Source organism: Ovis canadensis, chromosome 13, assembly GCF_042477335.2.
Source record: "Ovis canadensis isolate MfBH-ARS-UI-01 breed Bighorn chromosome 13, ARS-UI_OviCan_v2, whole genome shotgun sequence".
NCBI lineage: Eukaryota > Metazoa > Chordata > Mammalia > Artiodactyla > Bovidae > Ovis > Ovis canadensis.
In genome coordinates, this window is record NC_091257.1 from 54571372 (window position 1) to 54598701 (window position 27330).

The following is a 27330-nucleotide window of genomic DNA, read 5'->3' on the forward strand; positions in this document are numbered from 1 at the left end:
GGGCCTGGCATCACGCTGTTCCTTGAAAGCACCCCTCGCTAACACGGAGGAGGTGGGGAGTGAGCCTGTTCTTCCTCCTCCCCACCTCCCAGGAAGCCAGCAAGAGCCCCCAGGTCCCTGTCCTCCTTCACCTTGCCTTCTCCAGGGCTTCCGGGACACCGGACCCCAAGCCAGGTGTCCTGAGAGGCTGTTGATTTTCTTCAGCTTTGGATTCCAGCCTGCTTTCATCTGGCATGGTTCTCAGAGTCTGATGGGCATTTAAGGGCCTGAGGGATCAAACCAGTTTCTATGGGAAGGGCCTTTTGTTTGCTCCAAACAGGTTAAAATAAAATAGTCTGTAACTAGTTCCATAGCACAGGGGTCGTCGTCCACTCCAAGCCTCGTAATGGCTGCAGGATCTAAAGGAAGGTTACTGCTTACTCAGTCGCGTCTTCCCCGGTGTGTCAATACTTTGTGTTGATCAACTGTAACCTTCAGAGTCATCACCACCTAAACACTGGGGGTCATGGAGGTGCTGGCCACGTGGCCCTGCTGTGCCCAGCGGCTCCACAAGAAGTGGCTTTCCTCCTATCTGAGTGGCAGAGTGAAAGTGAAAGTTGCTCAGTTGTGTCTGACTCTTTGCAACCCCATGGACTATAACCTCCCAGGCTCCTCTGTCCATGGAATTCTCCAGGCGAGAATGCTGGAGTAGGTTACCATTTCTTTCTCCAGAGGATCTTCTCGACACAGAGATCGAACTCGGGTCTCCTAGGCAGAGTCTTTACCTTCTGAGCAGGCAGTGCACAAATTTAAACACTTTCCTGAATGAGTTGTTTTTGGTAGCTGGGGTGTCTTATTTCCAAGGGGCTTGACTTTATCACATGCCATTTGAGACTACGAGAGGCTGATGTCATACCTTATCATTAGCACTGGGGCTGATGCAAGAGCATAAACCTTCGATTACCCCAAGGAACATACTTGCAGAGCAGGTTCCTCTTTATACATTTTGGGGATGGGCTTAAGGGAGAGATTCTTCGGAGCTCCACAACTTGGATGTTTTCTTCTTCTTTTTCCCAGAAGAATAAGTACTGAGGTGTAATTATGGATCACTTTGTTCACAGGCTGCTGAGGGCTCATGATTAGGCATTCGGCCCTGGGTCTTTCTGAACCTTTATTCTTGATTTTTGTACCACGAAGTAGTGTTTTTGTGTCCATCATAGAGATAAAAGCCCATGGTACACAGTTGATTTTGGAGTTCTCTGAGTGATAGCTGTCTCTATTCTCTTAAAATGATTAGGATATTGAATTACTTTCACATAATTTAAAATAATTACCTCTTGGAAGAAAAGCTATGACCAACCTAGACAGCATATTAAAAAGCAGAGACATTATTTTGCCGACAAAAGTCCATCTAGTCAAAGCTATGGTTTTTCCAGTAGTCATGTATGGATGTGAGAGTTGGACTATAAAGAAAGCTGAGCACTGAAGAATTGATGCTTTTGAACTGTGGTGTTGGAGAAGACTCTTGAGAGCCCCTTGGACTGCAAGGAGATCCAACCAGTCCATCCTAAAGGAAATCAATCCTGAATATTCATTGGAAGGACTGATGTTGAAGCTGAAACTCCAATCCTTTGGCCACCTGATGCGAAGAACCGACTCATTGGAAAAGACCCTGATACTGGGAAAGATTGAAGGCAGGAGGAGAAGGGGATGACAGAGGATGAGATGGTTGGATGGCATCACTGACTCAATGGACATGAGTTTGAGTAAGCTCCGGGAGATGGTGATGGACAGGGAAGCCTGGCGTGCTGCAGTCCATGGGGTCACAAAGAGTCAGGCATGACTAAGTGACTGAATTGAACTGAACTAATATTGGGACTTCCCTGGTGGTCCAGGCACTAAAGATTTTGCAGTTCCAATGCGGGGGGACCTGGGTTCAATCCCTGGTCAGGGAACTAGATCCCACATGCTGCAACTAAGAGTTCATATACTGCAACTAAGGCCTGGCACAGTCTAAATAATAAAAAAAAATATTGGTGGGGACTTTAATTTTTGGCAGGATATTTGAAAATGGATTTGTTGTCTTTTCTCACCTAGAATCTTTTTTTTTTAAGTACTATCACTGAGGACTCTGTTTACAGAGAAAAGCCACCTCTGTTAGCAGCGCCCTTTTGCAGGCTGTGGTGTGTCCTGAATGCAGTGGGGCCTTCTTGGCTCTCCCAGCAGAGGGCTTGGGCACTCAGATGGAGGTTGCCAGCAGGGGTTTCAGAGTGTGTCGGATGGTGGGGTGGGGGGTGGGTGGCATGTGAAGTCGTCCATAGCAGATGCTGCCGGGGGCTGAATGCCTGCGAGGGAGTAACCTTGAGGGCGCCCCTGTGTCTGCACACTGTACCCCCTGACTTTCCTTGTCTCTGCCGTCTTGTAGGTGAGACCCCAAGGCCACACAATGAGGAGACCTGAGCAGTAGTCTCTGCAGGGGAGTCAGAGGCAGGCTGGGGGGCTGGGGCGGGTTCACTCCGCAGAGGGCCCCATAGCCATTGCTGGCAAACAGGCCTAGGGATGGCACCCCTAGGGCAGTCAGTGCCTGTGGTGGGGGGAAGTCCCTTCCATGTTGGCTGTCACTGTTGCCCCTGGGCTATGGGCTCCAGGGTGTGCGGACATCAAAGGTCAAACAAAGCAGGACTCTGGTAAGTAAGGACAGATTTTAATCCTAAATAACCATTGGGAGAGAACTCCATTGGGAGTGTGGTCCAGGGTGGACCAAACTCAGCTTTCATTTGTACAGAGGTGACTGGGGCTTCTGCAGTGGAAATACAGGAAAATAAAACACAAAGGAAGGGAGGGAAGGAAGGGAGGGAGAAAGAAATCTGGAATTTATGTGATCAGTTTATCCTGGAGGAATTTAAAGCATTGGACCCAAGAGTTATTCTTTAGATTATATATTGTGATTTACAGAACAGGCAGACAGTCTGCTTATATCAACAATGGAGGATAAAAGGAAGAGTCAAGTAACATTATCAAGATCTCACAAGAAAACTGAACTCTGTGTCATCTTTTAAAAATTCAAATAGTGTAATAATTTGAATTCTGAGGGCATTGTAAAGATACTTCATAGAGATACAAATAAAAAAATTATATTTTAAAATTGCATTATAGCTAATAGTTGGAGTGAAATAAAGCAACTTAATGTTATGATGATTGTTTCTCATAGAAATGTTTTTATTCTAAAAAGATTTTTTTTTAATGACAAATTATGCGGTATCTAAGAGAAGAAGAAAACTGCATAGAAGACCCAAAGGAAAAAAGACTGAAATTTAAATTCAGGCAGTGATCTTATTCTTCAAGTTCTTATTTAGAATCAATATATTGGTATTTTCTTGTAATATAAAATAGCAATTATGACAGAGAAAATTATTATCTGGTGTTCTCAGTGAGTGAACTATTCTGCTGTATTAGATATTTGACTAAAACCAACCAATTATATGCTATGAACTCCAAGGTAGTAGAAATAATACATTACATACAATAATAGATATATATTAGCTACAATGTAATTTAAAATCTGTTGAAACATAAAATACTGTGTAGTATGCTTGTGATCATATCTAATGAACATCAGTTAACCTATAGAAGCAAATAGAAGTCATTCCAGGCAAAAGGATATATGCTCATTAATATCAATCTGTAGTTGTATGAAATAAAATGGGCTTTATTGAAAATTTTTGAAAAAGAGAGAGTGAAAATGAGAGAGCCCCTATGAGACTCGTCTGAGAGTGGAAGCCAGGCTCCTGCCCTCCTGCACACGTTGGGAGATGGGGTAACCACAGATGTGGGCTGGAACAAGCTGGAAATTCTCCTGGCAACCTGAGCTTGCTCAGGCAGGCACTTTAAGGCAGTCTCACATCATCCTAGGGATGTGGCCTTGAGCTGTCCTTAGTAACTGACAGCATTTGTTCAGATATTCAGGCCAGGGCTCAGGCTTAGCCAAGAAGAGACTTCGAGTGTCCCGGGTCAGAGTCTGGTCAAGGGGAATGTCTTTGTCATTCATTAGATGGAGCTGCTAGTAATATCAAAAAGAACACACTAGAAGTTAGAGTGGGATGTCTTCCCAAGCCAGGGATCAAACCTGCATCTCTTATGTCCCTTGCTTTGGCAGGTGGATTCTTTATCACTAGTGCCACCTGAGAAGCCCCATGAGATGTCAGAGTAATGAAAGAAGAGCGGGGATAAAGGCTAGTAGCCAAATCAGTGATATGAGAAAAGCAATACAAATATGGAACATTTTTAAAAGAAAAGGACAAGGAAAATGTATAAGAACATTACAGACAGGAAAACTAGAATAGCGTTAATCAAGAATCTGCTATGAAGAAGAAACAAACATGTTATATGGCAGCAAAATGAAAGCCAAGGGCCAGCACCACTGTGCTGCCATAAACTTGGTTCTTGGGTCTCCCATCCCTGCCCACACTGGGGGTCAAGGTCATGGTAGGCAGTCCTGGGAAGGAGGCTTGAGGTAGTCGTGCCCAGGGTAGGGAGCAGAGCTTTGTTACCTGCAAACCAGCATCTCCTCCTCCATGGAAGTAGGCATCTCAGGAGTAAAGGGCACCATGGGCCCCTTGAAGGAAATAGTCTTTATCATAGTCATTCCCAGAACCTTTACATCTTACCTGTGATAATCCATGAGGGATCCTATAGCGGAAAAGTGTTTTTAGACTATGGTTTTCTTCTAAGGGGAGGAAGGGGGTGCTGGGAGCAGTGTTGTAGAAACAGTACCCCTTGAAACACATGGGAGGTGCTGTGCCCATCTTCCTGTTCTTTGGCTCACGAGTGATGCTGTACCTGCAGTCTGTACCCAGCCGGTGAGCGTGTTCCTTCTGCCTGGAACAGCCCACCTCCAGGTCTCGACATAGCTTCCTCCCCATCTCTCCATTTGGGTCTCGCTCAGGTGTTCCATCCCTGACCCCTCGGCCCCCTCACTCTCCATCCCAAAGCAATTGGTCACACTTTGAAACATTCCAGACTTGTTTGTTACATTCTTGCCTATTCCCCCCATTATATGTCTATTTCTTCAGCGTGTTGCTCTATCCCTGGCATTTAGGACAGGATCAAAGGAGCAGATGGAGGAACCAACACTGATTTAGGCCTTTCCTTTGACAGGGTGGAAGATCATGACAACCTCATGCCAATATTCCTGCACCATGACACCATCCTGAAGGAGACATACGGCGAGTACTTCCTGGCTGAGCTTATCGAGGCTCAAGACGAGGAGAATCATGCTGTCGTGTGTGAGGTGCATGATAACTCACCTAGGGCCCACCCGGGAGAGGGATGAGAGGAGGGCAGCCCTGGTCCTGGTTCGAGGAACATCCTTGGAGCCATGATGTCACCTGCTTCCCCAGGGTTCCCGCTTTAGACTTTTCAGGTTTTACGAGGCCCTCCCAGATGCTCAGTCTTAACAGGTTCGAGCCTGAACTAGACACAGCTGACTCCAAGTTCCTGGAAAACAACTTGGACAAACATCTTATCATTTGGGCTATGTGCCTCTTGGCAGATGTGCAAGTCATTTGTATAGATAGCAACAGTTAAGGCGAGCTTAATCAGTGATGGCAGGCCCTGGGTGTGATGGATTTAACTGATTATTACCCTCAGTTTCAGAAGGTGAATTCTATCTCAGAAAAAATTCCTGATGCCAGGTTGCAGTCAGAACAATGAAATCAATCTTTTGGGGGTAGAGCATGTCAGTATCTTGAAAACGCTCCCCGTATACTTCCCATATGTAGTCCATGTGGTGAAACATTGATGTATATGATAGAAGAAGACACATCGGAAGAAGGCCAGGGTGGGGACTTTCCCTGGTGGTCCAGTGGTTAAGACTTCAACTTCCAGAAGGAAATGGCAACCCACTCCAGTATTCTTGCCTGGAGAATCCCATGGATGGAGGAGCTTGGTGGGCTACAGTCCACGGGTTTCAAAGAGTCGGACATGACTGAGCGACTTCACTTTCACTTTTCCAGTACAGGAGATGCAGAAGATCCCATATGTCTTGTGGCCAAAAAACCAAAACATAAAACACAAGCAGTATTGTAACAAATTCAATAAAGACTAAAAATGGTCCACATCCAAAAAAAAAAAAATTAACATCTTAAAAAAAAGAATAAGATGAGTTTAGATGTTCATAGAGGTTTAGTTTCAGGCGAGAACCGGCCTTAAAAATTAGATTCAGATGTACTAGTCAATGATAGTTGTTTCTTCTGCATTGAAAGACTTAATTTTTTTTTTCATATGTAGGTTTATGTGTTGTCTTTTAAGGAAGTTTGTTCAAATATTGTCGTTTGACCTTTGGCTCCAGGCTAGTGACAGAAGGAAGGGTCAGGAAGCATTTGGGCCCAGCAGCACCATTTTAAAAAACCACGTCTTACACAATGAGTCAAAAACTGTGTGTGTGTGTGTGTGTGTGTGTGTGTGTGCTGAGTTGCGTCCGATGCTGCGGCCGCACAGACTGTAGCCCTCCAGGTTCCTCTGGCCATGGAATTTTCCAGGCAAGAATAAGAGAGTGGGTTGCCATTTCCTACTCCAGAGGATCTTCCCAACTCTGGGATCAAACCCCCATCTCTTGAGTCTCCTGAGAAGACTCAAGACATTTACCACCTGAGAAGCACTGATAGGTAAAATGATTCATACAGGCCCAAATAAGCCTTTAATGGTCCCACTGTACCCATCCAGTTAAGTCAGTTCTTTGTCTTTTAGAGAAGGCATTTATTTATGTATTTATTTTCCAGCTTTATTGAGATGTAATTGACATATGACATTGTGTAAGATTAAGGTGTACAGTGTGTTAGTCTGACGTACTTATCTTGCAAAATGATCACTACCAAAGCGTGAGCCAGCACCTCCATTATGTTACAAAATTATTAATACCATTTTCTTTTGTGGTGAAAACATTTAAGATCTACCTCTTAACCACTCCCAGGTATGTAATACAGTGTTATTAGCTGTAATCATCATGCTGTACAGTAGATGCCCAGAACTTATTCATCTTATACCTGGAAATTTGTATCCCTTGATTAACAACTCCTGATTCAGTCTAGGTAGCTTATCTGTTTCTGGGAATTTATCTGTTTCTTTTAGGTTTTCCAATTTGTTGGTATATAATTAATCATAGTAATCTCTTATCCTCTGTATCCATGAAATCAGTTTTAACACCTACTCTTCCATTTCAGATTTTGAGTGTTCTCTCTTTCTTAGTCTAGCTAACAGGTTGTCAATTTTGTTTACTGTTTAAAAAGACAGCTCTAAGTTTTGCAGATCTTTTTGATTACTTTTCTGGTCTCTATTTCATTTATTTCTGCTCTGCTCTTTGTTAATTTCTTCCTTCTGCTAATTTTGGGCTTCTTAATTTGTTCTTTTTCTAGTTCTTTGAGGTTGTAAAGTTAGATTGTTTATTTGATATCTTCCTTTTTTTTGGTTAATGTAGGCATTTACTACTATAAACTTACCTCTTAGAAATGCTTTTTTGCAGTATCCTGTAAATTTTGGTTTGTTGTATTTCCACTTTTGTTTGTTTCAAGGTTTTTTTTATTTCCCTTTTGATTTCTTCTTTGACTTCTTAGTTGTTCAGGAGTATATTAAATTTTCATATATTTGTGAATTTTCAGCTTTCCTATTATTAATTTCTAGGGTAATACCATTGTAGTTGGGAAAGATACTAGGTATGATTTAAATCTTTTTCATGAAGACTCCTGAGAGTCCCTTGGACTGCAAGGAGATCCAACCAGTCCATTCTGAAGGAGATCAGTCCTGGGTGTTCTTTGGAAGGAATGATGCTAAAGCTGAAACTCCAGTACTTTGGCCACCTCATGCGAAGAGTTGACTCATTGGAAAAGACTCTGATGCTGGGAGGGATTGGGGGCAGGAGGAGAAGGGGGCGACAGAGGATGAGATGGCTGGATGGCATCACCGACTCGACAGACATGAGTTTGAGTGAACTCTGGGAGTTGGTGATGGACAGGGAGGCCTGGCGTGCTGCGGTTCATGGGGTCGCAGAGTCGGACACAGCGACTGAACTGAACTGACTGAATGTGCTAAGACTCATTTTGTGATGTGTCATCTTCTGTATCATGGACAATGTTCCATGTGTTCTTGAGAATGATGTGTATTCTACTGCTGTTGGATGGGATGTTCTGTACACATTTGTTAGGTCGGTTTTATCTAACGTATGCATCGAGTCTAACGTTTCCTGGTTGATTTCCTCTCTGGATGTCTATCCATTGTCAAAAGTTAGCTATTGAAGTCCCCTGCTAGTGTTGTATTGTTGTCTATCTCTCCCTTCAGATCTGTTAGTATTTGCTTATTATAGTTAGGTGCTCTGATGTTGAGGATATATATTAATATATTTGTGATTGTTATATCTTCTTTTTTTGATAATTTTATTTTTTAATATGTTTATTTATTTTAATTGAAGACTAATTACTTTACAATATTGTATTGGTTTTGACATACATCAACATGAATCTGCCACAAGTATACATGTGTTCCCCATCCTGAACCCCCTCCCCCCTCGCCCCCCATACCATCCCTCTGGGTCATCCCAGTGCACCAGCCCCAAGCATCCTGTATCATGCATCAAACCTGGACTGGCGATTTGTTTCATATATGATATTATACATGTTTCAATGCCATTCTCCCAAATCATCCCACCCTCTCCCTCTCCCACAGAGTCCAAAAGACTGTTCTACACATCTCTGTCTCTTTTGCTGTCTCGCATACAGGGTTATCGTTACCATCTTTCTAAATTCCATATATATGCATTAGTATACTGTATTGGTGTTTTTCTTTCTGGCTTACTTCACTCCGTATAATAGGCTCCAGTTTCATCCACCTCATTAGAACTGATTCAAATGTATTCTTTTTAATGGCTGAGTAATACTCCATTGTGTATATGTACCACAGCTTTCTTATCCATTCATCTGCTGATGGACATCTAGGTTGCTTCCATGTCCTGGCTCTTATAAACAGTGCTGCGATGAACATTGGGGTACACGTGTCTCTTTCAATTCTGGTTTCCTCCGTGTACATGCCCAGCGGTGGGATTGCTGGGTCATAAGGCAGTTCTATTTCCAGTTTTTAAAGGAACCTCCACACTGTTCTCCAGAGTGGCTGTACTAGTTTGCATTCCCACCAACAGTGTAAGAAGGTTCCCTTTTCTCCACACCCTCTCCAGCATTTATTGCTTGTAGACTTTTGGATCGCAGCCATTCTGGCTGGCATGAAATGGCACCTCATTGTGGTTTTGATTTGCATTTCTCTGATAATGAGTGATGTTGAGCATCTTTTCATGTATTTGTTAGCCATCTGCATGTCTTCTTTGGAGAAATGTCTGTTTAGTTCTATGGGCCATTTTTTGATTGGGTCGTTTCTTTTCTTTTTTTTTTTAAAAATGATTTATTCATTTTTTTTTTTGGCTGTGCTGGGTCTTCATTGCTTTGCCTGGACTTTCTTTAGCTACAGTGAGTGGGGGGCGACTCCTTCTTGCAGTGTGTGAGCTTCTCACTGCGGGGCCTTCACTTGCTGTGGAGCCCAGGTGCTGGGTGCACAGGCTTTAGTAGTTGCAGCACTCAGACTCAGTGGTTGTGGCACGTGGGCTTGGTTGCTCTGTGGCACGTGGGATCTTCCCGCACCAGGCAACGAACCTATGTCCTCTGTATTGGCAGGCGGAGTCATACCCACTGTACCACCAGTGAAGTCCTATTATATCTTCTTGATGAATTGACCCCTTTATCCTTATTTAATAACCTTCCTTGCCTCTTTCTTGGGGTCCTAAAGTCTGTCTTGTCTTGTATAAGCGTAGCTACCTACACTCTCTTTTGGTTTTCACTGGCATGGAATATATTCTTCCATTTCTCCACTTGAAAATTATGTGTATCCTTAAAGGAAGTGAATTTCTTGAGGGCAGCAAATTGATAGGTCTTATTTTTTATCCATTTAGCTACTCTGTGTCTTTTGATTGGAGAATACAATTCATTTACACTTAGAGTAATTACAGGTAAAGTTAAAGTTAGTCACACAGTCGTGTCTGACTCTTCGCGATCCCATGGACTGTAGCCCACCAGGCTCCTCCGTCCACAGAATTCTCCAGGAGTACTGGAGTGGGTTGCCATTTCCTTCTCCAGGGGATCTTCCTGACCCAGGGATCAGACCCAGGTCTCCTGCACTGCAGGCGGATTCTTTACCATCTAAGCTACTAGGGAAGCCCCAGTTACAGGTAAGGACTTACAGATGCCATCTTACTGTTTTCTGGCTGTTTTGTAGGACCCTTGTTCCTTTCTTCCTGCCTTCCTTTATGAATTGATGATTTTCTGCTGTGAAATGGTTTGATTCCTTTTTCTTTATCTTTTGTGAACCTGCTGTAGATCTTTATTGCATGATTACCATGAAACTTACATAAAACAGCTTACAGACCTAATAGTCTATTTTACACTAAAGACTTAATTCAACTGCACACAAAAGGTTTACCCTTTTACTTCCCTATGTTTTTAATATCACAGTTTACCTCCTTTTATATCCCATAGTTACTAACAAATTATTGTACCTATAGTTATTGAAATATTAAATTGTCATCCTTTAATCATTACACTAGAGTTAAGTGGTTAATGCTTTGCCATATAAAATTTTATAATATCCTGAACTTGACTGTATACTTGCTTTTACTATTGTGTTGTATATTTTTATATATTTTTGTGTTATTAATTGGCATCCTTTCATTTCATCTTGAAGAACTCCTTTCAACATTTCTTATAGGGCAGGTCTAGAGGTGAAGACTTTTCTTAGCTTTTGTTTGTCTAGGAAAGTCTTTCATTTTTGAAGGACAGCTTTGCTGAGTGAAGTATTCTTTATTGGCAGTTTTTGTCTTTCAGCACTTCGAATATATTATCCTGCTAATTCCTGTTCTGGAAGGTTTCTGCTGAGAAATCTGCTGATGGTCTTATGAGGGGGTTCTCTTGGGAGTCACAAGATTTTTTTCTTCTGCTGCTTTTAAGATTCTCCTCTTACCTTTGATTTTTGAGTTTTTTTTTTATAATGTATCTTGAGAAGGATCTTTTAAGTTGATTTTGTTTGGTGACCTATGGGTTTCATGAACTTGGGTATCTATATCTCTCCCCAGATTTGGGATGTTCTTGGCCATTATTTCTTTAAATAAGCTCTCTCCCCCGTTTTCCCTCTCTGCTTGTCTTGGAACTCTGGTGATTCACAAACTGGTCCTTAGGATGGTATCTTATAGATCATACAGACTTTCTTCAACTCTTTTCATTCTTTTTACTTTGTGCTCCTTTGACATGATATTTTCAAAGTTCCTGTCTTCAGCCACACTATTCTTTCTTCTGATTGATCAGGTCCACTGTTAGATGCTTTGTATTATATTTTCATATCGTTCATTGATTCTTTGGCTCCAGAATTTATGGTTGATTCTTAGGGATTCTCTTTTGCTAAACTTCTTATTTTATTTGTGTATTGTTTTCCTGATTTTGTTGAACTGTCTGTTTTTTCTTGTAGCTCACTGTCTCCTGAAAACAGCTTTTTTGAATTATTTGTCTAGTGCATTGGAGAGTTACCATTTGTCCTTGTCTTTGGGTTCAGTTATCAGAAGACTCCTGTGACCTTTTGGTGGTGTCATATATCCTTGATATTTCATGGTCCTGGAGTTTTGCATTGCTGACTTCACATTTGACTAGCAATCATTTCCTCTGGTCTTTGGGTGAGAAATACCTTCTCTCAGCCCTGCCAGAGATTCTGATATGATAAGTCACTTCAGTCGTGTCCGACTCTGTGCGACCCCATAGACGGCAGCCCGTCAGGCTCCCCCGTCCCTGGGATTCTCCAGGCAAGAACACTGGAGTGGGTTGCCATTTCCTTCTCCAATGCAGGAAAGTGAAAAGTGAAAATGAAGTCGCTCAGTCGTGTCCGACTCTTAGTGATCCCATGGACTGCAGCCTGCCAGGCTCCTCATTGCCTTCTCTGAGGTGTCCTTGTATGGATACACCTCCTCTGTGCCTCTTGCTCTCTCTTGTGGCAGAACTTTTAAGTTGTTTATTTTCTATGGGCCCTCCAAAGCACCAGGTTGAGTGTTTTGCCTTCCCAAAGATGGCACTAAAGCTCAAGTTTGTAGTATCTTCCTGGACCACAGATTAGGCCGATTTTCTCATTATGCTCCTTAGCCATCTGCTAGGTCTGCTCACACCACTCCTAGGAGAGTACATGAGAGCTGTCACAAGGTGGGCTGGGGTGTGGATAAGGCATGTGGAACATTCCTGGGCCAGTTGGTAGGATCCTTGGGTGGAATATTCCCAGCAACTCATGGGTGGGCTTCTTGATGGAATCTGTGATGCCTGTTAATGTCCTCTGAGGGCCCTACCTGCTGCTGTCTCAGATTCCTTCCTCCCCCACCCCCCAACCCAGTCATGAGCTCCTAATTTAGTACTCTAAGTCGGGCAAGAGAGAAATGAGTCCCTCTGGCAGCATCCTGCATAGCTGGGGAAGCCAGGCACTCCCTAACACAGTCTCCCTTACCCCTGTGGGACAAATTATGGGAATAAATCTTGGCCTAAGCTGTACTACCTTGGAGGATGGGTGTTGTGGGGAAAGGCAGACTGTCTTACCCCACTCTAGAACATCCAAACTGGTTTTTATTTTTTGCTCCAAATGGATCAGAATCTTCTCCGGAAGTCTGAACTTCATCAAAGGCTGTCGCATCCATGAGTGATTATCTCAAGCACTGTTTTCAGGAGCTCCTGGACAGAGGCTCAGAGGAGCTAGAGTCACTTCATGGGCCTCTGCAGGGTCCACAACCACGACTGAGGTCTGTCTGCCTATTTCTCAATGCACAGGCTGGTGAGACTCCCCCCAGGCCCCTTGGTGGATGGTGCCGGATCCCACAGCTCCCTCAAATGCACTTTTGTTCATACATGGAAGCCAAATATCTGCTGCTGAGCAGGAGACAAAACCAAGGGCTGTCTTATCGCTATGATACTGATATCACTCTGGAGAAGGCCTTTAATTATTTGGTTTCATGATGCAAATTTGAACCCAAATCTCTTGAGTTTTAGTGCTTGTGAGGAGCAGCTGCAGCAGCCTCCTCCCTCATTTCTTTCCCTCTCCTGTCATGTGTTACAAGCTTTCAGTGTGTGTGAACATCAAAGCAACATTGCCGGCTGAAAACTGCAGTCCCAACCCTGCAGGGATCCTTTGGTATCTCTAAAGATACAAACGGAGTCCAGTGTGATCACTCTGTGTTCCGTGGAGATGTGACCACAGGCCTCAGTCTCACATGGAAGGTTGGGAGCAGGACCTGTCCATGGCGAGCAAGCTGACCTAGGATTTGGGAGTGAGTGTCTGGTCTGCACCAAGCCATATTGGGCATCTCAGCTTGTTTTGGGTTCAAGAGCAGTGCAGTCACCACCCTCCCACTGACCTCCCAGGACCCTCTTTCCAACCCCTGTAGGCTTCCTCAGGCTGGCCATTAAGCAGCAGTGTTCTGGGGTTGCAGGGAGGGGGGTGCGCTCGCCCTGGCTCAGGGGAGCCAGTTGTTAAATCTTCAGGAACTTGGCCAACTGATCGTTAAGCATAGCCATTGTCAAAAATTAAGTGATATCAACTAACAGTATAATAAATTATACTAAAAGCAAAATCAATAAATCCTCAAAAATTATCAGTTCAGTTCAATTCAGTCACTCAGTTATGCCTGACTCTTTGTAACCCCCATGGACTGCAGCACACCAGGCCTCCCTATCCATCACCAACTCCTGGAGTCTACCCAAACTCATGTCCATTGAGTTGATGATGCCATCCAATCGCCTCATCCTCTGTTGTCCCCTTCTCCCCCCGCCTTCAATCTTTCCCAGCATCAGGGTCTTTTCAGATGAGTCAGTTCTTTGCATCAGGTGGCCAAAGTATTGGAGTTTCAGCTTCAACATCAGTCCTTCCAGTGAACAGTCAGGACTGATCGCCTTTACGATGGACTGGTTGGATCCCCTTGCAGTCCAAGGGACTCTCAAGAGTCTTCTTCAACACCACAGTTCAAAAGCATCAGTTCTTTGGTGCTTAGCTTTCTTTATAGTCCAACTCTCACGTCCATACTTGACTGCTGGAAAAACCATAGCCTTGACTAAGCAGACCTTCATTGGCAGAGTAATGTCTCTGCTTTTTAATATGCTGTCTAGGTTGGTCATAACTTTCCTTCCAAGGAGTGTCTTTTAATTTCATGACTGCAGTCACCATCTGCAGTGATTTTGGAGCCCAAAAATATAAAGTCTGCCGCTTCTTAATTCCAGCTTGTGTTTCATCCAGCCTAGCATTTCTCATGATATATTCTGTGTATAAGTTAAATAAGCAGGGTGACAATACACAGCTTTGATGTCCTCCTTTTCCTATTTGGAACCAGTCTGTTGTTCCATCTCCAGTTCTAACTTGCTTCTTGACCTGCATACAGATTTCTCAAGAGGCAGGTCAGGTATTCCCATTTCTTTCAGAATTTTCCACAGTTTGTTGTGATCCACACAGTCAAAGGCTTTGGCATAGTCAATAAAGCAGAAATAGATGTTTTTCTGGAACTCTCTTGCTTTTTTGATGATCCAGCGGATGTTGGCAATTTGATCCCTGGTTCCTTTGACTTTTCTAAAACCAGCTTGAACATCTGGAAGTTCACGGTTCACGTATTGCTGCAGCCTGTCTTGGAGAATTTTAAGCATTACTTTACTAGCGTGTGAGATGAGTGCAATTGTGCGGTAGTTTGAGCATTCTTTGGCATTGCCTTTCTTTGGGATTGGAATGAAAACTGACCTTTTCCAGTCCTGTGGCCACTGCTGAGTTTTCCAAATTTGCTGACATATTGAGTACAGCACTTTCACAGCATCATCTTTTAGGATTTGAAATAGCTCCACTGGAATTCCATTTTCCTGCTTATTTGTAACTGCCGCTTAGGAGTTACTCAGCACACTGCACTTTTGAGTGAGCAGAGAGAACAGGGCACAGTCCAGCAAGCCTTCCCCTTCCAGACCCATCCACGGCAGACCCAGGCCACGGGTGTGGAAGGCCTGAGAACTGTATCTGCACTGTGCAAGCTGTGGACTAAAGGGTTTTAACTGCGAGTGCTTTCTTTGATTTCATCGACACTTTGGAGGAGTTCTGAGTAAGCAAAGTTGCTTTTTATAACTTCATCCCAGCTTACCTTGACATCTGGTGTTTATACAAACTGAGATTTCAGGGCAGGGTGGTTGGAGGCCAAGGGCAGCTCCTGGAGACAGATGGGCAGAGTGTCTGTCTTGGCAGCATCCGAGCGTGGGCAGCAGCAGTCCAAGGAGGCACCACTGACCTGCGGGTGGGCAGAGCCTGCCTGCCCAGCCATGCCTCTGGCATCAGGCGGGAAGGATCAGAGCTAACAGTTGTCACAATGAGGGTAACCTCACTGTGGAGTATGGTCACCCAGAAAGGTGGGTGATACAGGGCTTTTTAGATGGAAGTGTGAATGATATGTTGCACACGGGCCTATTGATGGACCTGCTTATGAAGACTCGGCTACCGAATGTGTGGTTACGATGATCTTAGCCTTATGCATTGTCGTATGGATCCTCATAGGAAAAACAAGCACAGCAACAAACTCAGTTTTGCTCACAGTGTGAGATAATGAAAGCCACCTTTGGAGAGGAAAGTACTTGTTACCTGGAAGACAGACAGGAGCCTGCAATCATTACCTTTTCACTGTACAAGTAAAAAAGAAAACATCCATCAAATCAACTTTTTTTTTTTTTCTGGAAAACACACACGCACACAAAGACGCATTTGAATACTCCCACAAATTCACATTTAAGAACAGTGTTTTTCATGTCAGAACGGTAATCACAAAGGCACCCAAAGGAAAAAAGCAGGCACGTCCACAATATATCCTCACTGTGTTGGGTCCATCATCCTTAACTTTGTGAATTGTCGCAGCCCCGGCATGAATGACGAGAATATAACAGGTTGCAGAATTGGAGAACGTGAAATCTTTTGTTCCTAATGGCAAAACATGTTTTTCTCATTTTCATCAGAATGTGTGATCCATGCCATTTGAAATCAAATTCCAAACACGACGAGCCATTAGTGTAATAGCTCATTACTACCAGCGGTCTTATAAATAATACATTCTTATCGTGCACACGCAGCTCGCCGCGAAGCCAGCAAAAGGTATTTCAGGCCATGGAAGTTGCACTGCGCCAGCGTGGCTGTAGATGAGAAGGACATCTCCATGTGAACCAAGATGGATGCCAATTTTCCCTGCCGAGAGGGAGGCTGGCCGTCTCTCCCCACACATATGGCAGATGGATTGGTTAATCAGCGTCTGCTGAGTCTCGGGCCTAAAATCACAGAGAAGCCAGACAACTGCGGCTACTCAGCCTTTGTTCACGCGTGCAAACAAGACAAACAATCACTTGTTATTTGGGAAAAAAATTAAAATGTTTATTTTGGACTTTTATTGAAGTGTCAATGGATTTGTAAGACAGCTGTGTGAATCCAGCCTTTTGCAACTAGTATTGGGGGGAGGGAGCTGTAAAGAAAAGAATATGCACGGAAAAAATTCATTTAAAAATTCCTCTTGTATCCTAGCATTTGGGAGAATTACAGGGAATCTCATATTTACTTTTCAAACACATCTTGGAGAACGAACAGTTTTAAGCCAGAAGATACATTTGAGAACGAATAGGTTAATAGCTAACTTTTTTTCCCTCTGAGGTTTAAAAGAGTGTTGTAGCTTCTTGCTCTGCTTTAGGCAGTATTAACCATTTTATCCAACTGGGCATTTATGGAATGATGTCACATTCTTAGGATCTGGGAATTCTGACAATTGTTGAGCTCTTCTGACTGAATGGTTGTCTCAAGAAATAAAATCTGAACTCTGGAGGGCTAGAACCCACCCACTAAATGCTGTTTTCTTATAAGAGCTGTCAGAGTCAAATCAGTTACCAGAATTTGCTTAGAACCCACATAAAGATCAAATGAATTATTTATGCAAAATATGTTTATTTTTCTTCTTTCCAATTTTATTGAGCTAGAATTGATATGTAACATTGTATAAGTTTAAGGTGTCCAACCTAATATTTTGATATATGTACATATTGTAACATAATCACTGTGAGTGAGGATAGTTAACCTGAGAACTATGTATTCCTTCTTGCCTCTTTTAAAATTTTAAATGCTTTCCTTGCAGAGAAGAGTGAAATCCAGAATTGCTAAAGGAACATAGTAAAGAATTTCAATCACAGTCATCAGTCAATGTGGGATTAAAATTTGATAGAATTAAAATTTGTCGTTAATTTATAATATGTCAGTGCTAGTAATAGGCCTAGATCAGCTAGTCACTCATGAAAAGATAGGTTGTTTCCTCTACTCAGAACACTTATGATCCCAAATGTGTTACATCTTTTCCACACCAGCCAGCTCTCCAGCTTCTAGTCACCAGCTGGGTGTCTTGCAGTCTAATTCACTTTCTGATACTGCTCAGCCTTAGGGCAGATCCCACAGATTTAGGGCTCAGGCCCACAAAATTGCCCCCATCAGATGCCATTCACAAGCCTCAGACTGTCCCCTGTGCTTTTAACTGACCAGCAATAGCTCATGGGTTCCCATGACCTCCTCGGTCATGTTTGAGGACCTGCTGGAAGGGTTCACAGAGCGCAGGTGCCTCTTTACTTGCCATCTTGGGTTCACTGTAAAGGACACAGCTCAGGAACAGGAAATGGAAGAGATGCACTGGGTGCGGTGGGGAGGGCGGGGGGAACTTCCATGCCCTCTCTGGGCCTACCACTGCCTGGCATTTCATGTGTTCACCAGCAGGGAGGCTTGGGAACCCCATTGTTTAGGTGTTTTTCTAGTTTTCTATTAATGGTTGATTAAATCTTCGGCTGTGGTGGCTGCATTCACTCTCCAGCTCCTCTCCCATTCTCAGAGGTCGAGGTGCTGTGTGCTTAGTCGCTCAGTTGTGTTCAACTCTTAGCATGAACTGCAGCCCACCAGGCTCTGTCCATGGGGATTCTCCAGGCAAGAATACTGGAGTGGGTTGCCATTTCCTCCTCTAGGGAATCTTCCTGACCCAGGGATTGAATCCAGGCCTCTCACATTTCAGGCAGATTCTTTACCATCTGAGCCACCAGGGAAGCCCCTGAGGTCGAGGGAACATGGCTGAAAGCTCCAACTCTCTAATCACATGGCTGATTCCTCTGGTAACCAATCCCATCTTCTAAAAGTGACCTCATTAGCATAAACTCACATACCATTGAAAGGGGCTTATTATGAATAATGAAAGACTCTCAGGAAATTATGAGTGTTTTATGAACTTTGAGCCAGGAGTGAGGGATGAAGACCAAATATTTTTTATTATATCTCTCTGTCACCCTCATCTTCCCACTGATGTATTCCTCACCAAAGGCCTAAAATGATGAGGGCCATTGCAGGAGGTTTAGAATCAGGTAGGATGCTGAGAGGGCTTCCCTGGTGGCTTAGATGGTAAAGAATCTGCCTGCAATGTGGGAGACCTGGGTTTGATCCCTGGGCTGGGAAGACCCCCCTGGAGGAGGGCATAGCAGCCCACTCCAGTATTCTTGCCTGGAGAATCCCCGTGGACAGAGGAGCCTGGCGGGCTACAATCTGTGGGGTTGCAAAGTATAGGACATGACTGAGTGGCACACACAGCACAGGATGCTGGGAGGCGGTTATGTTGTAGATCAGACACACCTCGTGAACAGGTGCAATGAGTTTATTTCTCTCAGAACTTTCCACTGAACCTCCTTCCTCTCATCTCCTTCCCGTGAGACCATCCAGTCAAATATATGTTCAAGAAAATGAAAGAAATTAGTCTTCCCATGTGGCGCTAGTTGCAAAGAATCCACCTGCCAATGGAGGAGACTCCAGAGACTCAGGTTCTATCCCAGCATTGGGAAGATCCCCTGGAGAAGGAAATGGTGACCCACTCCAGTATTCTTGTCTGGGAAACCTTGTGGACAGAGGAGTCTGGCCATCTACAGTCCATGGGGTCACAAAGAGTTGGGCACAACTGAGCACATGCACACACACAGCACACACACACACACACACACACACACAGACACGAAAATTGAAGAGTACCTACTTGATGAGGAGCGAATTATTAACTTGTTCTAAATTGGGGTCAACCAGATGGCCACTAGAAATAATGGCTGGTCTTCCTTGGAACTGCATGGTGGAGGGGAGGAAAGTAGACAGGAGGGTTGGGCTTGCAGTAGGGAAATGAAAGGATTTAGGGCAGGCAGGGGTATTGTTTGGGCAAAATTTCCCCTCAAGAACACCATGACAGCGTCCCCAAGTTCCAGACCCATCTCTAGGATTGTCATGCATGATAGATTGTCATCCATCCAAGGTGGTCATCCACAACATCATTTTTTGAGCCTGTCATGTGTGCTGTGCACTGCGCCTGACCGTAGGGTGCTCCCTCCCTCATACAGCTCCAGGTGCCCACGGGCAAGGGCTTTCATGGTGCCCATTCACCTGAGGTTGGATGGTCATGAGATGTCTTGGACATTTCAGGTGGAAGGTGTGGCTGTCGGGTTCATGAGCGTGTGCTCACAAGTGAACCTGGAGCTCCTGCACAAGTGCTTTGACTTGGGACCCTTCCATGGACTCTGCGTCCCGCATCAGGACGACATCCTAGAACCACCCCAGGAGTTCAGCATCCACGAAAGTTCAGGTACAGTGGCTGTCATAGGAGCACGTGGGGGTGGAGCTTTGTGGCTGTGCTGTGCTTTTGACTCTGTGCTGGAACTGGGTGGTGGCAGCTGCTGGGCAGTTCTGTCCCCAGCCCCCTTTCAGGAGTGGTTCCTGGTGCATCGCAACCTTGTGCCTATATCTGTGAGCACAGAGGGTCAAGGGGCATGGCCCTGGGTAGACACCACGGCCTTGCCCCCAAAGGTCTCCTGAATTCAGAATGTCTACCTTCAGAAGTTCATTGTTAGAGTAGAGGTAAGTTGTGGTGAAATAACTGATGGTGTTTCAGGATTTTACTTGCGCACACACATAGAACCCAAAACCTGAATATGATAAGTGAATCTTCTAAGTCAAGAACTAGAGAAATTCTGTATATCCTTAAGTTTTTATTTTACTTTTTTAATTGAATTGTAGTTGATTTATAATGTTATGTTAGTTTCAGGTATACAGTAAAGTGATTCATTTATACAGATATATTCAGATATATGTATATATGCCTTTAAGTTTTAACCCCAACAATTAGTGCTTCTGTGTTTATGTCATTGACAACTTATTATGTAATACAGGTCTATTGCAAGTAGTCATTTTAAACTTGCTTTAAAATCATGTCTGTATTAGGATTTTCACCAAGTGAAACTGGGTCATCCCAAAGTTTGGTATTTTAATTTAACAAAGTCTCCCTGCATCCATGAGCATCTTTGAAGTTAAGTGTTTTGTTTCTTAAATCAAGGAGTTGCAGCAGGGTGTGTAAATCTAGTTCTCCAAAGCCAGGTTTCCTCATTTGTGAAATAGGAAGAGTAGTAACACCTCTCACGAAGGGGCATCATGGGGTCTGACTGAGATCACTCAGGTCCAGGGCTTTACTCAGCATCTCCATCAAACTTAGCGCGCCATCAGCATGGATCCTCGTTTCAAGCGGTCATTACCCATCACTTTGTGGTTGGTCTTTCACTTACATGAGTCTTCCCAGGTTGACATCAGGGCATCTTGAATTGCTCTGCTTTCCCGTGTCTGAAAGACTATATCAAGATATTGCTCTTGTCTGTCAGTCTGGGCTCCATTTATGTTTATTTTTGAAGATAACTGTTGCATCAATATACTGTTACTTGGCATTGTTCAGCATAGGTAATGTGTGCACTTTCTGCACACATATATTCATATTTAAGTTTTTTTGCATAAAATAAATGCTTCTAGATGTCAAAAAAAAAGATTGTTCAAAAATAGGAAGAGGAGCATGTTGGGGGCAAGACTGACAAGCAGAGGACTTGTTGATCTAAACAACAGCAGGTGTTGGTTTGGCAGATCTTATCGTCTGGACAGGAAACCAAGAGCATGGAGCTGGTCGGAACGTTCACACAGGTCACAAAGACTTTTCGGAGCTGTAGCTGGAGAGGGAGATCCCTTCTATATTAATAAGAGCTTTGAGGTCTTTATTGTTTCATGGTGAAGGCTGGCTTGCCCTTGCTTCTCAGCTAAGACATACAGGAGTGTTCTGAAGGAACCTTCAGCGTGAGACAGTCTTGAATAATATGTTATCATTGTCACTTTCAAATGTATAAATCCTTCTTGAAGGCAGCATTCAATAGGTTTTATGGCTTAGTTTTCTCATGCCTAAAATGGAGGTAAAAATAGTATCAAAACCAGGAAGTCGTTGGGATGGTTAAATGTTAGAATCTACATGACGACCTTAGCTCTCTGCCGAGTGTGGAGTAAGTTCTGAAAAAATTAAGGTTATCTTTCCTCTCCCCTTGATTGTTGTCATTATTAAAAACAAGTTGAGGGCCTTCCCTGGTAGTCCGGTGGTTAAGACTTCACATTCCGGAGCAGGGGGTATGGGTTTGATCTCTGATCAGGGAACTAAGATCCCACATACCTCTCAGCCAAAAAAACTATAACATACGGAAGCAGTACTGTAAAATATTCAATAAAGACTTTTAAAATGGTCCACATAAAAAAAATCTTTAGAAAAATGTTGAAAAGATATGGTTCCCTTTCAGTGTGTTTCTGAGTAGCTCTGAAGTTACATAAAATGACTGGTATGTTCCTATCTTAGAAACTTTATGGGCAGGAACACAATTCAAAATTTAGACCAAATCCTGGACTTAAAAACATGTAATCTGTTTAGCCAAAGTGTGTCTATTTAGCAAAAGCCCCAGAGATATGGAAACTGAAAGAAGTCTTACTATTCTGTCTGCCACTTTTAATATTTTTACCTAAAATTAGTTGATCTTGGACAGGATGGAAAGGAAATAGGAAAATTTCTCTCGTCATTTTGTGTGTCTTGTTTGTTTTTGAAAATCCAGCTCCACTAATAAAATGGTGATTATGAAGTTTTGTTACCAGGAAACACTACTGTAGACTTCCAAACAACTCAGGGATGGATTCACGAATCAACAGCTCATTATATTCCAGAAAAGAGTCATTGGCACATTTTGCCTTCCCCTTCACATCAACAGCAACAAAGAATGAGGCTCCAGAGAACTGGAAATGTGTTATGATCCTGTCCTTTTTTATCTGATGAAAGTCTCAAGTTAAAGGAAATATAATTTCTCTAAAATATGAGCCAAAATTCTTGTTTCAATGGGCACACACCATTGTACCTTATGCTTTCAATTTTGTTTATGCTTTTTACCTTTCAAAGGATTTCCATGTATATTGTCTCATTTTATCCTCATGACTTGATGTACGAGAGCTAAGAAAGGTGCATGCGTGTGTGCTATGTTGCTTCAGTCATGTCTAGCTCTTTGCGACCCCAGGGACTGCAGCCTGCCAGGCTCCTCTGTCCATAGGATTCTCCAGGCAAGAATACTGGAGTGGGTTGCCACACCCTCCTCCAGGGGAATCTTTCCAACTCAGAGATTGAAACCACATCTCCTGGGTCTCCTGCCTTGGCAGGTGGGTTCTTCACCACTAGCACCACCTGGGAAAGGTGACCTCTGCTGCCCAAATTCATAAAAGGTGTTACAGCTCAGCAGGGGCTGACCCAGCACCCAGCTCAGCCTTCCACTTGACTTTTTGACTAGGGTGGCTGTGATCAAAAACTCCAGTGGTGGGTCTACTATACAAATACATGATCAATTTTTTTCACTTCAATGAATTATTGAATGAGTTACCACTTTTAGGAGCTGTCAGTGACGTATGTGTGTGTGCGTGTGTTCTTTGGACAACTCCCATCTTCTAGACTCTTCACCTCTTGTGTCTATGGGATTTGCCAGGACTGTGCATGGCCAATCTGTCCTGTGCCAGAGGTGGGCAGGAAGTACCAGGACACTGAGACCCCAGGAGCAGCCTCTGATTCTCCATTTCTTTTTTAAAAAAATATTTATTTATTTATTTGGCTATGTCAAGATCTTAGTTGCAGCACATGGAATCTTTCATTGCTTAGTTGCCCTATAGCATATGGGATCTTAGTACCTTGACCAGGGATCAAACCCGAGTACCCTGCACTGGAAGGTGGATTCTTAACCACTGGACCATTAGGAAAGTCCCCCAGCTTCCCTGTTTCTTATCCCTGCCCCCCTACTGATATCTTCTCCATCAACTCCCAGATAGACAGTTGTGCTCGAATCCTTGACTCAGGGTCTGCTTCTGAGAGAACCCACCCCAACACACTGCTGGTCTAGTCTTTCCCCACCAGCTGTGAAAACATTTACTTACCACAACTGAAAGGAGTTGAGGTATAAATACCTCAGCTCCCTCACCCCTCGGTGGGATGGCTTTGAGACTTGAGTTTTGCATTGTTTCTCAGAACTCCAGGAGATGAAGTTCCAGCTAGTGATCCATGTGATGGCATATGTTTCATTAGCTGCCTTCCTTTCCCTTCTCTCTTCCTAACCTCCCTACCATGCTTCCTGAATCACCTCCCAAATAGAACTGCTTGTTCTCAGGTCCTTGACTCAAGGTTGGGTCTGTTCTCACCAGCTGTGAAACTCACAATTTCATGCAAACCTTCACCCCTCCAAGCAGAGTGACAATATCATGACTCAACATTCCAGAGCTTGTACAGTGGTCCCCATTCTTTATTTTTTTCCAATCAAATGACTTATTAAGCAAAGAAACAAAAATGCAGTTTGCTAGCTTCTTTAGGTAAAGATCTTAAAATATTTAAATCTTTGTAATATGATGCTGATTATTTCTAATGATTTAACAATATCAAAGTTACATGATTCACTGTATTTCTGAACACAGAATCCATTTAACCTATATGGAATTTAGTTATCAAGTTTCTCATTCTTTAGCTACTGTACATATTGTGATCAGCTGCCATCTCATCATTTCAGCTGTGTCCGAAGTTTCCATTGGATCTGAAAAGTGTAACCATGCACATTCACTTTGCATTTTATTTGAATAATTTGTGTATGATCCCATTCTTTTAGCCACCGGTTCTTTATTTATAAATTATTACACACACTTGTAAATTTGAGTTTTTAGCTACTAAACCTTGAGACTAAATTAGGGCCAATGGGAATAAAGTCTGAGGATGCAGATTTTGTCCCAGGTTAAGGAAAATCTAGTAAAAGTATATTTTTTATTAAGTGGAGTACCTCGTTTAGAAGTAGCCAAGTTCTCCAGACATTGGAAAAATTCATGAATAGACATAAGTCTCAGGAAAGGGCTTTCTACTTGGTTGGGAGGTTGTACTGAATGAGACCCAGGATCCCTCAAATGCCAGGAGTCTGAAAGCTGAGGGAACAAGCATCAGGATGCTCCCTCCATATGCTGGCAGTTTATGAATATTTTCCTTCAGTGACAATAAAATGGCTCAAAACAATATGTATTTTTTCCAGTTGGCTCCACCGCTGGCCCGGCCCAGCGATTGCAAATCAAGCTGTGTCTTTTGTCCCCTGCATCATTACAGTGAAGACTTTGGAACCAGGAGTGAGCTGGCAATTTTCTTGATGATGCATAAGGCAAAATAGGGCACAGCCTGCATTTCCACAGCTGCCCTGGCATCGACACATTTACCAGTTAAAATATAAACAAGCGAAAGACGAAACTTTTGTTTGTCACGCAGGCTGGTGTGACCTGGGGAGTGAGCGTCTTGGTTTTGAAGGAGTCCTGCGAAGTGAATCTCAATACATGCCCAGGGGCCAGCACACGTAGGCTCCGAGGACCTCGATGTGCCCTTGGCTGGGAGAGATACAATTTCACACAACAGAATCGTGGGTGTCCCTTAGAATAACCAATGCAGCCTCTTATAACCAGCCCACCCGGGAAAAGTACTGCTTACTCTACATTTAAAAGGCCCTTCAAAATATAATTTTCACAACATCTCCACACAGCAATGTTGCCTTTTAAATGAAAGAAAATCTCTCATTGTCAGGAAATGTTCCCTTATGTCTTATTTAAATTTCTTTTATTGCACTTAAATTTGCTTGTTACTCGCAGTCTCTCCTCTGCAGGGAGAAGGAATATGGAGGGTTAAGAAACAGCAGCTAAATCAAGTCTTATTTACAAGTAGCCCAGGTGTCTAGCCTCTCTTCCTAAGGTTCTATTTCATATGTCTGTGTTGCTTTCTGTTTTGTACTTTATTCTTTGGATTCCAAATGTGGATGAAACACTCATCTACAGAGCCTAGCAATATCTGGATATTGTATCTCAGACCATGTATTTATTAATACCAGCTAGGACGGTCTGTACTTACTGAAGTAGTGACCCTCCTGGACTCTGTATGGATTTGTTCGGGCTGTCATAGAAGGGTCCCGCAGAATACAGGGCTTAAACAACAGGAAGTCATTTTCTCACAGTTCTGGAGATGAGAAGTCTGAGATCAAGGTGTCGGCAGGGTGGTTTCTTCTGAGGCCTCCCTCCTTGGCTTGCAGATGGCCATTTTTCCTTGTCTTCACGTGGTTTTCCCTTCTCTTCCTGTCTGTGTCCTAATCCTCTCTTCTTATGAGGACACACAGTGATTCAAGGGCCCACCCATCTGACCTCATATTACTCTGTCTCTTTCAAGGTCCTTTCTTGGGACTTCCCTGGTGGTCCAGTGGTTAAGACTTTGTTTTCCAATGCAGGGGGTGCAGGTTCCTGGTTGGGGAACTAAGACCCCACATGTCTTGTGGCCAAAAAACCAAAATATAAAACAGATGCAAACTTGTGACAAATTCAATATGGACTTTTTAAGTGGTTGACATTAAAAAATCTGAAAAATAAACTAAAGGCTCTTTCTCCAGATAGTCACATTCTGAAGTATTAAGGGGTTAGGACTTAAAGCATGAAGTTTGTGGGAACATGATTCAACATTCACTAACACCTAGGATCCTGTGTCAGTGGTTCTCTGGAGCCCTGTTGCCAAGGCTGCAAGACGTGGCGGTAATGTCCCCTCTACCTGATGCTCATAAGTCTAATATTATTTGTCGCAACTTGAATTTCATCTTTAAAAAAAAAACCAAACAACAAATGTCTTTTTGGTATACAGAGGTAAGAAAATTGCATTCTTCTGAAACTTTAGCCACTCTTGGCAGCTCTAGTTTTCCAGAAGTAATTATGTGAGTTCTAATGGTGTGTTAAAGAAGTTGACAAAACAAATAAATACTTCCGGGCTTATGCCCAGGCTGACACGATTATCTCCACAGTGACAGTGTTGATGAAAAATTAATCAGTCAATCTAAGAAAGAAATGGGAAATTTTATTTGAGCCTGATTGAGGTTTTTAACCCAGGAACAACCTCTCAAACAGCTCCGAAAATGGTTGCACCCTTTAGAGGTCAGAGCACAATTGTATAGGTTTCTGAGGCAGAGGGCTGTACATTCAATGATGTAGATAGTGTTCACAATCCAGATTAAGTACAAAGTGGTTCAGTTCAGTGTAGTCGCTCAGTCGTGTCCAACTCTGCGACCCCGTGGACTGAAGCATGCCAGGCCTCCCTGTCCATCACCACTTCCAGAATTTACTCAAACTCATGTCCATCGAGTTGGTGATGCCATCCAACCACCTCATCCTCTGTTGTCCCCTTCTCCCCATGCCTTCAGTCTTTCCCAGCATCAGGGTCTTTTCAGATGAGTTAGTTCTTCACACCAGGTGGCCAAAGTATTGGAGTTTCAGCTTCAGCATCAGTCCTTCCAATGACTATTCAGGACTGAATTCCTTTAGGATGGACTGGTTGGATCTCCTTGCAATCCTAGGGACTCTCAAGAGTCTTCTCCAACACCCCAGTTCAAAAGCATCAATTCTTCGGCGCTCAACTTTCTTTATAGTCCAACTCTCACATCCATACATGACTACTGGAAAAACCATAGCTTTGACTAGACGACCTTTGTTGGCAAAGCAATGTCTTTGCTTTTTAATAAGCTGTCTAGGTTGATCATAACTTTTCTTCCAAGGAGCAAGCGTCTTTTAATTTCATGGCTGCAGTCACCATCTGCAGTGATTTTCGAGCCCCCCAAAATAAAGTCTCTCACGGTTTCCACTGTTTCCCCATCTATTTGCCATGAAGTGATGGGACCAGATGCCATGATCTTCGTTTTCTGAATGTTGAGCTTTAAGCCAACTTTTTCACTCTCTTCTTTCACTTTCATCAAGAGGCTTTTTAGTTCTTCTTTGCTTTCTGCTATAATGGTGGTATCATCTGCATATCTGAAGTTATTG

The 27330-nt window shown here is 43.3% G+C and overlaps 1 protein-coding gene across 1 annotated transcript in view; it reads left to right on the forward strand.

Moving 5' to 3' along the window:
* Nucleotides 1–27330, forward strand: part of CFAP61 (cilia and flagella associated protein 61) — a 249520-nt gene that overhangs the window by 28352 nt on the left and 193838 nt on the right. The window contains exons 7-8 of the mRNA XM_069547844.1: nt 5137–5269; nt 19567–19726. Coding sequence (XP_069403945.1) covers nt 5137–5269; nt 19567–19726 — 293 coding nt within the window. The remainder of the gene's footprint in view (nt 1–5136; nt 5270–19566; nt 19727–27330) is intronic.